This window comes from Saimiri boliviensis, chromosome 14 (assembly GCF_048565385.1).
Source record: "Saimiri boliviensis isolate mSaiBol1 chromosome 14, mSaiBol1.pri, whole genome shotgun sequence".
NCBI classification, from domain to species: Eukaryota; Metazoa; Chordata; class Mammalia; order Primates; family Cebidae; genus Saimiri; species Saimiri boliviensis.
Window position 1 is genome coordinate 2565658 of NC_133462.1, and position 14532 is coordinate 2580189.

At 48.0% G+C, this 14532-nt stretch overlaps 2 protein-coding genes across 6 annotated transcripts in view; both read left to right on the forward strand.

The window, feature by feature from the left end:
* The window catches only part of LOC101038212 (zinc finger and SCAN domain-containing protein 5A), a 91807-nt gene extending 80798 nt beyond the window's left edge, over positions 1 to 11009 (forward strand). For 2 of the 4 annotated variants that reach the window (XM_003944034.4, XM_074385876.1), the window contains exons 2-5: positions 7018 to 7584; positions 8388 to 8591; positions 9481 to 9631; positions 9895 to 11009. In XM_003944034.4, coding sequence (XP_003944083.2) covers positions 7201 to 7584; positions 8388 to 8591; positions 9481 to 9631; positions 9895 to 10640 — 1485 coding nt within the window. In that variant the 5' untranslated portion in view covers positions 7018 to 7200 and the 3' untranslated portion in view covers positions 10641 to 11009. The remainder of the gene's footprint in view (positions 1 to 7017; positions 7585 to 8387; positions 8592 to 9480; positions 9632 to 9894) is intronic. The other 2 variants (XM_010331926.3, XM_074385877.1) reach the window with 2 other exon arrangements.
* Positions 1 to 14532, forward strand: part of LOC101038746 (zinc finger and SCAN domain-containing protein 5C-like) — a 104831-nt gene that overhangs the window by 78149 nt on the left and 12150 nt on the right. The gene's annotated exons all lie outside the window — the stretch shown is intronic.

Sequence of the window (14532 nt, forward strand, 5' to 3'; positions counted from 1 at the left end):
AAAAGTGCATCTGGCCTGATTCTATAAATAAAAAATTCTAAAACTTTCTATCACTATGCCGGGCACCGTGTCTGACACATGTCATCTCAGCACTTTGGGAGGCAAAAGCAGGTGGATTGCTTGAGCCGAGGAGTTCAAGATCAGCCTAGGCAATATAGTGAGACCCCATCTCTACAAAACATAGGAAAAATTATCCAGACATAGAGGTCCCAGCTACTTGGGAGGCTGAGGTAGGAGGATCACTTAAGCCCAATAAGTCTACGGTGCAGTGAACCATGATCGAACCACTGCGATCATACCACTCCAGCCTGGGCAACAGAGCAAGACCCTGTCTCAAAAAAAAAGGGGGGAAGGAAGGAAGGAAAAGAAAGTTCTGTCACTGATCTGTGATGACACAGAGAACATTGGTGGTGGTCCAGAGTTGTGGGAGGGAGAGATGCTGAAGAGCCTGGGGAAACCTTGGAGGATGGTGGGAATGCTCACTTTTCTGATTACAGTGATGACTTTGTGAGTGTGCACAAATGTCAGAACTTGTACTCTGGACATGCAGGCACAGGAACTAGCTAGGAGCGGCTGCACAACAGCATGAATATACCAAATGCCACTAAACCACACAGATAAAACAGTTAATTTCATTTTGTGTGAACTTTATGTCAGTAAATAAATTAATAAGGTATAGGATTTGTTGAGAGGGTAAATTTGCCATGTGAAGGAAACGTAGGAATCAAGGATAACCCTACAAATCTTCTGGATTGCACACCCAGGGGGCTGGAGCAGCCCTTACCTGAGATGGGGAAAGGATTGTGGTTGCTCATACATTCTTATAGAGGCTTTATTTTCTTTTCGTTATTATTACTTTATAAAATCACTAATAAAACTGGTACATATTTAGGGTGTACAACATGATGTTTCGACATATGTATACAAAGTGCAATGGTTGCCGGGCTTGGTGGCTCAAACCCGTAATCCCAGCACTTTGGGAGGCTAAGGCGGGTGGATCACGAGGTCAAGAGATCGAGACCATCCTGGTCAACATGGTGAAACCCCGTCTCTACTAAAAATACAAAAAATTAGCTGGGCATGGTGGCGCGTGCCTGTAATCCCAGCTACTCAGGAGGCTGAGGCAGGAGAATTGCCTGATCCCAGGAGGCGGAGGTTGCAGTGAGCCGAGATCGCGCCGCTGCACTCCAGCCTGGGTAACAAGAGTGAAACTCCGTCTCAAAAAAAAAAAGAGCTGGTTGATGGTCTCGATCTCTTGACCTCGTGATCCGCCTGCCTCGGCCTCCCAAAGTGCTGGGATTATAGGCATGAGACACCGCACCCGGCCAAGTCAGTAGTGTTTTGATACACCAACAACAAACTAGTGGGACAAAAATCAAGAAAGCAATCTCATTTGCAACAGCAAACGAACCCCCCAAAACCTGAGAATAAATGTAACCAGAGAGGTGAAAGATTTCCACAAGAAAAACTAGTAAGCACTAATGAAAAAAACTGGAAAAGACCATCAAAAATGGATACCTTTGTTCACAGAATGGAAGAATTAATATTGTGAAAAAGACCACACTGTTAATAGACATGGACAGATTCAATGCAATCCCTTCCAAAATACCGATGACATCCACAGAAATAGACCAAGTTTCCAGAGGGGAGGATTTGGGGGAATTGGTTAGGCAGATGGTAGTTTAGACAGCTCCCAGGTAATTCCAGTGAATAATTCCATTCTTAACTCTAACTCATTGTCAACACCTCGGTGGTAACCAGAAAAAATATGACAAAGTATGAGAACATGCATCAGAGAATAATTGTTACAACTTCTTGGCAAAGTGACCTTGTATAGAGCACTTTACTGACGTAGTCTTATTTCGTCTTCAAAACAACACATCAAGAAAGTTCTACTTGCCAGAAGTTTGAAGTTTCCAGAGTGAAGGGGCTTAAGATTTTCCAAGGATTTAAACCAGAATCAGTGTAAAACCAATAGCCCTCCAACTTATTTGAAGATTAGATGAGAAGGTTTCCTCTGAAATTTAAATGAGTAAGTCACTATTTGAACGGATTTATGAGTCATTCAGCTGTTGATATGAATGTCCAAAATTATATTCTAATCCTTCGTAGCACTTAATTTTCATTCCACGTGGACTCCATGATCCACACGGTAAAATTCCCACCCACCATTAAGGCTTTCTGTGCTTGAGAGCCCCAGCTGAGGGGGCTGAGAACTAGGGAACCCTGCGGGACCCTCAGTGGATCTGTAAACCATCCTCCCACCGTCCTGGAAAGAATGCAGAGTAGGGACCATGTACCTTTCTCTGGTCCCCACTGTTTTTTTTTTTTTTTTTTTGAGACGGAGTTTCGCTTTTGTTACCCAGGCTGGAGTGCAATGGCGCGTTCTCGGCTCACCGCAACCTCCGCCTCCTGGGTTCAAGCAATTCTCCTGCCTCAGCCTCCCGAGTAGCTCGGATTACAGGCATGTGCCACCATGCCCAGCTACTTTTTTGTATTTTTAGTAGAGAGGGGGTTTCACCATGTTGACCAGGATGGTCTCGATCTCTCGACCTCGTGATCCACCCACCTCGGCCTCCCAAAGTGCTGGGATTACAGGCTTGAGCCACCGCGCCTGGCCCCCCACTGTTTTTATATAAGGATAGATTGGCTGATATCAAACCAGTGATTTAATCTAGTTCAAGCAAAGCTTTCACATGTCAATTCCAAGTTTTGTTTTGTTTTTGTTTTTGTTTTGGTAAAAAATTATCACCAGTATTCATTATGTGTCAACAATAACTGTCTCTTTTTTCAACATCTTGACATTCACATGTGAAAGCTTTCCTCGAACTAGATCAAATCACTGATTCGATATTAATCCACCAGCTCTTAACATGTTCTTTATTTGTTATGATATTAGTGTCTGTGGCATGAGGGGACCCAAAGTGGTTAAAAGTTGTGGATCTGTATTTTCCGAGGCCTCCAAATACTTCAGAAATATGACAAATAACTCAGTAGAGCGGGACAACCAATGTTATGTGCACAGTAGGCATGTTTAATACTTTAATTTCCTGTGGGTGGGGTTTCATTGGGAAATGCAATCAACGTCAGTCACCTAAAATGGATTATATGGCCCTAAACCAATCATGGGGCGGCGTAGGGAACCAGAAAAGGGATCTGGAGTCCCTCGGCTTTTGTATAAATAGAGCAGTTCATCTCCCAGCCACGAGGAGAGCGCATCCCAGACGCGAGGAGATTGGGGCCAAAAGCCAGGAAGGTGGTGAGCGTCCAGTGGGGATGCCTATGGGGTTTAGGAGTTGGCGTGGGGCGGAGGGGTTGGTATCAGAAAGATGTGGGTTTACTTTCTCATGCATTTGCTCCGAGACCTTGTGAAAGCAGCAGGTCTCCTTTCCATCTCGTTGTTAACTCTGATTCTTATGCAACGCTTCTGTAAAATAGCCATCCGCCCGCCTCTGCCTCCTGAGTAGGTGGGACTGCAGACATAAGCCACGACGACCGAATAAATGTTTTAATTTGTTCTGTAGAGGTGAGGTCTCGGTGTGTTGCACAGGCTGGTCCTGAACTCCCAGCCTCAAGCCTACCTCCCATATGGGACTTCCAAAGTGTTGGAATTACAGGTGTGAGCCACCTGGCCTGCCACACACCCTTCTTAAAAAGCGTTGCTGGGCCGGGGCGGTGGCTCACGCCTGTAATCCCAGCACTTTGGGAGGCCGAGGCGGATGGATCATAAACTCAAGAGATTGAGACCATCCTAGTCAACATGGTGAAACTCCGCCTCTACTAAAAAATACAAAACATTAGCTGGGCATGGTGGCGCACGCCTGTAGTCCCAGCTACTCAGGAAGGCAGAGGCAGAAGAACTGCCTGAACCCAGGAGGCGGAGGTTGCGGTGAGCCGAGATCGCGCCATTGCACTCCAGCCTGGGTAACAAGAGCGAAACTCCGTCTCAAAAAAAAAAAAAATTTTTAAAAAGCGTTGCTGGATTTTCCCTTTCCATAGAGTCAAATCAAGCCGTTAATGAATGAGCATCAACCTACTAGGCCAGTGAGAATCTGAGCTAAGTGTCCCTACCTGGGTGTCCCGTGTGCTGTCTACTCCAAGAATTGAACACTGACCCCTGTCCTGCCTTTATTTTTTCCCTGTGTCTTGTTAATAGTTTTAATGGGAAATGAACTGAGATCAAATACAAAGTAGTTCCTAGGAACATGAAGCGACTTTTTTTTTTTTGTAAAGACAGTCTCTCACTATGTTGCCCAGGCTGTTATCAAACACTTGGGCTCCAGTGATCCTCCTGCCTCCGCCTCCCGAGCAGCAGCAGGCTCCCTGTGGCAAAGCCACTTTTAATTGAGAATTTCAGGCTGCCTTTTCTCTCTCACATCCGTATGCTTTTGCAACAAAAAATCAATTTGCTTCTAATTGAAAACTAATAATTGTATATATTTATGTCATACAGCATAATGTGCTTTGTAGGATATGAACATTGTAAAATGGCTAAATTGAGCTAATATTCATATGCCCTAACTCATGGACTAACCATTTTTGGTTTCCAGAACACTTGAAATCTACTTTTTTAAAGCAATACCCAGGTGTACAAAACATTGTTATGAGCTGAAGTCACCATGTTGGACAATTGCTCTCCTGAGCTGATTTCTTCAACTGAAACTTGTACCCTTTGACCTACATTTCCCCAGCCCCCGCCCCAGCCCTGGTAACCAGCATTTTACTCGCTGCTACTGTGAGTCCACTGGGTTTTTAATTATTATTTACAGCATTCACTTCTTTTATTTTTAAAAGTATTTTATAATTTTGTTTTATTTTAAATTTGCCATGTACTTGTGCAGAATTGCTACATGAATATACTGAGCGATGCTGAGGTTTTGGGGTGTGACTCTACCGGTCACCCAGAATGTGAGGACAGCACCCAATAGGTAGTTTTTCAACCTTCCCTCCCTCTGTCCCACCCGAGGTTCACTGGTTTGGAGTCCACGTCCTGATTTCTTTTCCTCTGGACACGCCCAGGAGCGGGACGGCCGGATCATGCAGTTGTTCCACTTTTAATGTTTTGGGGAGCTTCTACACTGTCTCCCAAATCGGCTCCACTGATTTACATTCCCAGCACAGGGCTCCGAGGCTCCCTGTCCTCCCAATCCTCTCCAGCACTCGCGACACGGGTCTTTGGGAGCAGCCGCTCTAGCCGGCCTGAGGGGTGTCCTGTGGTTTGGATTTGCATGTCCTGAAGATGAGTGATGATGAGCACCTTTTCCTAGACCTGCTGGCCATTCACAGGTCTCCATCTGAGATGTCCACACAGGCGCCTTGCCCCCTTCCAGTGGGTTCTGTGTTTTCTCGCTGTGGAGTTGTTTGAGTTGCTTGTGCTTGGCATAGGAGCCCGTGTGAGATGCGTGGTGTGTAAATATTGTCTCCTCCTCTGGGTTGTCTCCCCGCTCTGCCGATGCGCTCCCTGGCTGGCTGTCTGCTCTGCACTTGCTCAGATTCCTTCCAGGAGGTGTGGGTTCCCATCCTCCAGGCTTCCAGGGACCTTTCCCGAGACCCTCCTGCCTGTTCTTTCTCCTCTCTGCAGACCTCGAGGTGGCTTCTTCCACCTCTGGCTAGGGAAGCAGGGCTGCGTTCTCATAGCTGTTGGCCTTGGAGGATGGTTAGCGCCTGGAGAGTATCACACAGTGGCTCCTGCCTGATGCAGCTACATTTAGAACCAAATTTCAAAACATTTTTCTATTGTCGAATCCCACTTCGTGAAAATTTCATAGAGCACTGGACTTTAAATCCATTTTCTGAGATGAGATTAAGAATACAGAAACCTTTAGAGACAGAAAGCAGATTAGGGATTGCCAGGGGCTGGTGTGGGTGGGCAGGGGGGATTCCTGATGGGCATGGGGCATTTTTGGGGGTGATAAGATAATTATGGAACTAGACAGTGGTGATGTTTGCACAACACAGTGCATGTCTTAGCGCCATGAAATTGTGCTCTTGAGGAGGGTAAAAATGGTGAAATTTCTGAATGTACATTTTACCAAAATAACAAAAATATCTGTGTAGGAGCTTAATTCTCACAGGATTCTTTTTTTTTTTTTTTTTTAAAGGGGGGGCGGATTTCACCATGTTGATCAGGTTGGTCTTGAACTCCCGACCTCAGGTGATCCGTCCACCTTGGCCTCCAAACTGCTTGGATTACAGGCGTGAGCCACCACGCCCAGCCCTCACAGGATTCTTTAATGCACTCCCTTCCCTGGAGCAAGTAAATGTTCTGGGATTAACACAAATATGTGTTTGGGGAAAATGTTACATTCTAACTCTTTTTCTCTGTCTTTTTGCATAATTATGATGAAGGGCATTGCTTTGGATCTTGATGGGAAAACAAAGAATTTATCTTATTTTACATCAGATTTTAGGACCTTCAGATAACTATCCTATTTAAGTTATAGTCGAGAATAATGTTGTGTTGGCAGGGCGCGGTGGCTCACGCCTGTAATCTCAGCACATTGGGAGGCCGAGGTAGGCGGATCATGAGGTCACCAGTTCGAGACCAGCCTGGCCAACACAGTGAAACCCTGTCTCTAATAAAAATGCAAAAATTAGCTGGGCATGGTGGCACATGCCTGTGGTCCCATCTACTCGGGAGGCTGAGACAGGAGGATTGCTTGGACCAAGGAGGTGGAGGTTGTGAGTGGAGATCGCACCACTGCACTCCAGCCTGGGAGACAGAGTGAGACTCCATCTCCAAAAACAACAAAGCATAATATTGTTTCAATTGAAAGGAAAACGGATTCCATCTCTGCACAGTGATTTCCTAGACATCAGAATCCAGGGCGGCATTTAGATTTGAAGCCGGAGCATACAGTCAGGTATAGACACTGGAAGAATAAGAGAGTGGACTGATTTCCACGGTGCTGAGTCTGATGCTGCTGAAGAACTAGCATCCAAGATGAGGGATTTTGAGGGGAGGGGCAGATGGAGTAGAAACTTAAACTGATCAGGCTCATGCTTTTTTCCCCCCAGACGTCTGAACAAACAGTGACTCCATTACTGAGGAAGGCCAGGGGAAGCCTGTGTGGAAGGAGAGAACCCAGGACTTACCTCCACATATCTGCATACCTATCCTGTATAGACAGGTATCATCAGTTAGATACCAGCTACTGGAAGAGCTTTCTCAGAGACGGATCACAAAACTCTCCACTAGCTATGGCTGCAAACTGCACACCCTCATGGGGTCAGGGAGAAGCCTGCAACAGCCGTGGGCTGCAGCTGCCACGGTCTGTGACATCCTCAGAAACTCCACTCGGAAATCATGACCGGGACCCTGAGACCTGTCACATGAACTTCAGGATGTTCAGCTGCCCGGAGCAGTCAGACCCCATCCAGGCTCTGAGGAAACTCACTGAGCTGTGCCACCTGTGGCTGAGGCCCGACCTCCACACCAAAGAGCAGATCCTGGACATGCTGGTGATGGAGCAGTTCATGATCTCCATGCCCCAAGAGCTCCAGGTCTTAGTCATGATGAACGGTGTGCGGAGCTGCAAAGAGCTGGAGGACCTGCTACGGAACAACAGAAGACCCAAGAAATGGGTGAGTGGGACCCTCGTGGTTGGTGCAGGGAAGGGGAGCCGGGCTGGGGGCTGCAAGCTGCAGCTGGACTCGAGAGGACACGAGGGGCTGCTCTAGGTCAGGGTTTCCAAGTAGAGGAGAGTTTGCCCATCAGGGACACACAGTAGTGTCTGGGGACAGTTTTTGGTTGTCACAAGCTAGACATTCTCCAATGCTGAGGAGAGCCCACCATGACAAATACTCATCCAGCTTCAAATATCAGCTGTGCTGAGATGGCACATCCCTGGTCTAGGAGATGGACAGGCAGAGGGGAAACAGGGACCCACACCATGTGTGAGGCCAGCATAAAAGAAAGACATTGGTGAAATATTATGCCTGATGGAACGTAGGGAAGGCGGCATTAGAGTGAACTGAAGGTCCAGAAGTCCCCACCTGAGGCAGGGAAGTGGTTGGCATCAGATATCCAGGCATCTCTCTGGAGGTCTCCACAGGAGCCCCTAATTTCCATAAGAAGGTGAGCTGCTGTTGGCAAATTGAGCTGGATTCACCCAGAATATTTCTCCTTTTCTTCTTGGTTTAGAGACCCTTTCATCCAAATGACCCATATTTATCTACTTATCTAGAACATTCCAGGCACAGACAGGTGCTGGAGTCTAGAGAGGAAGAAATTTAGACAGGATTGCTGTGTCCACAGAGCTGACTCTACATTGGGAAGATTTTGAACATTAATTACAGTAAAGTGTGAGCCTGATGGCAGGATCCAGGGAATGTGAGAGCTACTTCCAGGTTCTCACGGTGAGTCTGGTTGTCTTTTTTCTCTACAGTCTGTAGTCACCTTCCAGGGAAAGGAATATATCGTGCAGGACTCAGATGTCCAGATGGCCGAAGCCCCCGCCAGCGTCAGGGATGATCTGAGAGACGTGTCCAGCCAGCAGGCCTCCTCTGTGAATGACATGCACTCAGAGAAAGGCCAGGCCAGCCAAGAGCTGCAGACCCTGCCCAGGGTCCCTGCACTGTCCGGGGGGCAGGTGAGTGTGTTAGGCCCTGGTGTCTGGGCAGAGGTGGGAGAAGGAACAGGAGGAAATCGTGTGGCTGCTGGACTGATTGAGAGATTTGACACAGGAGAAAATTAGAGCCATCCTCCATGAACATGGTACATCCCCAGACATTTCTGAGCCATCACAGACAGTGAAGGCTCGTCTACTTTTCCCTCCAGCATGGAAGCTTTTAGCATTTAGGGTGGGGGTAAGAAATGTTGTCAGTGAAGTGAGGGAGGCAGTTGGCACAAATGAATGAACTGAAGGTCCCTTCCCCATCGCCAGTTTCCTCAAAGACATTTCATGAAATCATTCAGCCAGAAACCCATTTTCTACAGATTGTCTTTTTCTTAATTCTAGGAGTGTTTCTTAACTGGGGTGATTTTGCCTTTCAGGACCCAGTTGCCATGTGTGGAGATGTTTTTGTGTGTCATTGTAGGGGGTGGTGGGGTGTTCACAGCATCTGGAGGGTGGAGGCGGGGTCTCCACACTGCACAGGAGTGCCCCCACCAGGAGGGTGATGCAGCCCCTGTGCCAGTGGTGCCATGGGTGAGGGACGTTGACCTAGAGTCCTGCTTCTTCCAGCATCGGGGGCAGGGAGACGGTGGCATCCCTGGGAGACATAGGCTCAGAGAACCAGAGTGAAAACCACCAGGCACAGGAGCTGATTTAGACTATGGAGGGTCCCAATTAGGGACAGACTCAGAAATGAGGTGGTGATGTTGACTTGGGTTGGTGGGGTGGCCCAGAGGAAGTGTGCACATGTTTCCACACCTGTGTCATTAGAAAAGTTGGTGCATCCAATCAGGAAGGGACGCAGATGTTTGTGCTTCCACCAGTGTAGACCCGGCAGTCATTGCTCTTGGTTTTTCACTGTCAGGGAGAGGACTTCCGGCTACAAAAGAGTATTGTCATGAGAGGTGACCCAAAGGTTCTGAGACCCAAGCAGAACCTGGAGAAGGATCTAAAGGAAAACAGCAAAGAGAACCCAGGACTCACATCCCCAGAGCCTCAGCTTCCGCAGGGTCCCAGTGAGTATGGAGACTTGGACCCACAGGGAGTTAGCCCCTCTCTTCTGGGGTGGGGGGCTGGGCCAGCATGATCGTCTCCTGGGGGAGCTGGTGCTCAGCTGCCAAAGCCTCTCCATCCCCCACTCTCCAGAGACCTATGGTCCCATGTCTCAGGCTTGAGGTGGAGGGGAAGTTCTCAACCCACTTCAGCATTTGGTTGCAATGAGTTTGGTGAATTGAAAATGCACTTTATTCACTGTTTCATGTGGAATCCCTTTTTCCAGCAGATCTGGAGAGGGCAAAGGATGGGAAGGAACCCCAGAAAAGAGCCTCTGTGGAGAATGTGGATGCTGACACAGCTTCTGCCTGCGCAGTGGAGACAGAAGCTTCGACTCACAGCGAGGACAGAGACTCTCCGAATCCGAGAGGTCCCAAAAGAAGCAAACCAGACGCCACCTCCATTTCCCAAGAAGAGCCTCAAGGAGGAGCCACACCTGTGGGCAACAGAGACTCCCCGGGCCCAGCTGGGATGAATCCGGTTCATTCCCCAGGCCCTGCGGATGCAGGCAGTCACCCCGATGGCCAAGAAGCTGTGGCACTGCCGCCCTTTGCATGTGACGTGTGCGGTAAAAACTTTTCATGCAATTCCAAGCTAGTCATCCACAAGAGATCACACACAGGAGAGAGACTCTTTCAGTGTAATCTCTGTGGCAAGCGCTTCATGCAGCTCATCAGCCTCCAGTTTCACCAGCGAACCCACACTGGCGAGAGGCCCTACACGTGTGATGTCTGCCAGAAGCGGTTCACCCAGAAGTCCTACTTGAAGTGTCACCAGAGAAGCCATACAGGGGAGAAGCCCTACGAATGTAAAGTCTGCAAGAAAGTTTTTACCTACAGAGGGAGCCTAAAGGAGCACCAGCGAGTCCACTCCGGAGAGAAACCCTATAAATGCTCCAAGTGTCCGAGAGCCTTCAGCCGGCTGAAATTGCTAAGACGCCACCAGAAAACACATCCAGAAAACACTTCTTAGTGATCCCATAATCAGGTCCACGTCGTCTGCACCAGGAAGAAGTGAATGATGAATTTCTCCAATGTTGTCAGATGACAATATGACGGGGCAGGGTTGCCTGACACACAGATGGGGTGCCCTAGATTGGAATTCCCAGGATGTTTGAGTAAATAGGTTTCCCCCCCAGTGAGTCTGGTTTTCTGTTTCATTATGTCTGTTGTTTTCTTATAGGTTTATTTTGGTTTGTTTTGCTGTTCTTTCAATAAATGATTGTCCTATTAGTTTTCAATATTTGTATCACAAAAAACTGAGTCTCCTGATTGACATGCTGTTACGCACTATTTTGCTGTGAAGTGGTCCAAGGAGGGTGAAAAGATTAAATACATGATGCCTGGGGAAATCTGAGTTTGAGATGAACAAATTTTTTTAGTATCAACATGGTCTAAATACTATTTAACTGAAACTCAGCTTTTATTGGTTATCCTGAAGAGTCTTTTTCTTTCCTTTCTTTCTCTTTCTCTCTCTCTTTCTTTTTCTTTCATTTCTTTCTCTTTCTCTTTCTTTCTTTTTTTCTCTTTCTTTCTCTTTCTCTCTCTCTCTTTGTTTCTCTCTCTTTTTTTCTGCACTGGCACCGTCACTGCTCATTGCAGCCGCCACCTTCCAGGCTCCAGCAATCCTCCCTTCTAAGGCTCTCAAGCAGCTGGGACTACAGGAGCACGCCACCCAGTTGGCTAACTTTTGTGGGTTTTGTAGAGGTGGGGTTTCCTCATGTTGCCCAGGCTGGTCTTGAGCTTCTAAGTGCAAGTGATCCACCTGCCTTGGCTTCCTTAAGTGCTGGCATTACAGGCATGAGCCACTCCACTCTGTATTGTTTTTATTAGATTTAATTTAATTTAATTTATTTATTTATTTATTTTGAGACGGAGTTTCACGCTAGTTACCCAGGCTGGAGTGCAATGGCTCGATCTCGGCTCACCGCAACCTCCGCCTCCTGGGTTCGGGCAATTCTCCTGCCTCAGCCTCCTGAGTAGCTGGGATTACAGGCACGTGCCACCATGCCCAGCTGATTTTTTGTATTTTTAGTAGAGATGGGGTTTCACCATGTTGACCAGGATGGTCTCGATCTCTTGACCTCGTGATCCACCCGCCTCGGCCTCCCAAAGTGCTGGGATTACAGGCTTGAGCCACCGCGCCGGGCTAGATTTTATTAATTATAATATTAAAAGTTTTTGCAATAATTTTTGGTAGTGATGAGATCTGGCTTTGTTGCCCAGGCTGATAACGGTATAAGCCACCATGCCTGACTTTAGACTTTATTTTTCAGAGCTGTTACAGGTTCACAGGGAAATTCAGTGGGCAGCACAGAGTTCCCCTAGACACCCTCCCCACACGGCACAGCCTCTCCCCACCAGCATCCCCAGCAGAGTGGGGCGCTCTTTCCATCAGTGAGCCTGCCTGGACACATGATCCTCACCAACCGGACTCCGTGGTGTCCATTAGGGCTCGCTCTTGGTCTTGTACATCCTGTGGGTTTGGACAAGGGCCTAATGATGAGTATCCACCACTGGAGTATCAGAGTATCATGGCGGGTATTTTTACTGCCCCCCGAATCCTATCTACTCTGCCTATTTACCTGCCTGCCCCGCGTGGTGGATTTTTTGGTTTACATTTTGCAATCTCTAAATTTCTGATTTGACTCTTGACCTACAGAGTCATTTGGAGTCTCCGGTGACTAGTTGGTCTTAGCGATATTACGATGCCCCGAAGTCTTTGTTAATCCGTAGATGGGTGGGCCCCGAACTCAGAGCTTCCAATTTCGTAGATCGGGGGTGGGGCCTGAGCATGTGCAGTAAAAAATAGAACTCGTTTTAGAATAACTTTCTAAAGTCCATTGAGCTCCCATTGTCACACACCATTGCCCCCAGTATTATTGTACATTTACCACAAGGGATAAACTGACTCAAAGTATTGGCGTGAACTGAGGCCCCTACCTTACTGAGACCTCCTTCGTGTTTACTCAGTGCCCTCCTCCTTCCTCCCCATCCAGGACGCCACATTGCCTTCCATTGTCACGTCTCCCTAGGCTCCTTTGGGTGATGATTTCTCCGATTTTACTTGATTGGGATCACCTGAGAATCTGCATGTTGGGCCCTGCTGATGCTGCTCTCCTTGGAGGGCATTTTATGGATGGCTGGTTGAGCTCACAGTAGGAGGTCTGGAAAGGTCACTTCCCGAATCGGTTGGATTCGTTTATTAGGTTCACCGTTGTGACACCTCAGTTCTTGTCTTCTTAATTTAAAGGAATTTCAACAAGAGGCACAGAGCAAAAGAGATACAGCATAGAGTAATTGATTGCACAGAAATAGAATATTTTGAAGTTAAGTTCAGAATAGATAGGACATCCTGAGAGGGAGGATTCAGGGCGGGCTGCTCCTAAGGATGAGACGGCAAAGACCCGCTCCAGGGAGACTCCCTTTATGGGAGTGGCGGCACCAGCTGTGCACATGTCTCTTCAGCATCTTAAATCTCCACCTACGGGTGTGTTTTTTGCTATCATAAAAAGCAAAGTGTCAGTGTGTGGATGAGTGAGATCAAAGTGTGCGTGCTCTCCACAGGGGAAGTTCCCTACTGGAGATGGCTCTGCTTGAATGAACTCAGTACAGTGTGAATGCTGAGTCTTCTTGTGCTGACTGCGGTCACCACGCGTGCAGAAACCCAAGCATGTGGTCACTTCCCTGGCTACCTATCCTGCCTCACCCAGGTCCCTTTCGGAGCAGAATTCTTTGAGGCTGGCACCTGGACTCCACTATAGAATGTACATCGACTCCGCTTTCCCTCAAGAAGTGGATGTAGGGGTGGATGGTGGTTCTCTCTTTTGGTGGTTGGGTCCAGCCTTCTTCACCAGACCTAGAAAATATTTTGATGTTACCACCTGCCCATTTAATTTCGATCATGGTGCTCTAGGATCCACGAATGACATCCAGTGTTTCTTTAGACCTTCATTTCCTAATTTGGCTACATGTTCCAGTGACTTCAGTTTTTAATACTTTTTTTTTTTTTAAAAAAGCAATGCCTGGGGTCCAGCCCAGAGATAATGACATGATTGGTGTAGGTTGTGGCCTCTGTGATGAGCTTATAAAACTCCCCATGTGATCTAGCATGTTGCTGAGTCTGGCAGGTCAGTTTTCTGATTGCCTGGTCACTCCAAGTCCTGTCCTCTCATGGACATCAGTGAGTTCATTTCCATGGCAGGATCATGCACCTCCCTTCCCAGTCTACAGAAGGTCGACTCCACTGCTGGCTCCCACCCACCCTGGAGGGGGCTCTGTCCTGCCATAACTGGCTTCATGAACCACTCCAGAGACTGCCCCTCATGGCTCAGGGCACACCTGGCACTAGGGGGCCTTTGCACTGCTGCTCCTCAGCCGCCTACGCGCTCTGGTGAATGAATGCCCCAGGCCAAGAGGCTGATTTATCTGATGCCCTCAGTGATGATAAAAACAAGATACTCACTGTAACCCCATAAGCCCAGTGCTGGAAATGACTTTGAAGTGAATTTAGAAGGTGCATTTTTTGACAGAGAAGCAACAACCCAGCATTGCTTGACCTACCCAAGCTGGAGACAAATCTGCTCCACCCAACCTGGCCCACGTGATGGCTTTTTAGACACTACCCTTACTGATGGGACATGAGGTGGGCAAGGAGGTGGTAGCACCGACATGGGAAGAAGGGGGAAGAGATCGGCTCCCCTGGCATGACCCCTGCGGTCTTGGAGGCTGGGCAGGTCAACATGTCTGGAATGGTTTCCAGCTTTCTGGCTTCCCGGAAAAAGGAGCTGGGAGGACAGGCTCAAGGGATTCTCCTGCCTCAGCCTCCCCAGTAGCTGGGACTACAGGTATGCGCCACCACATCC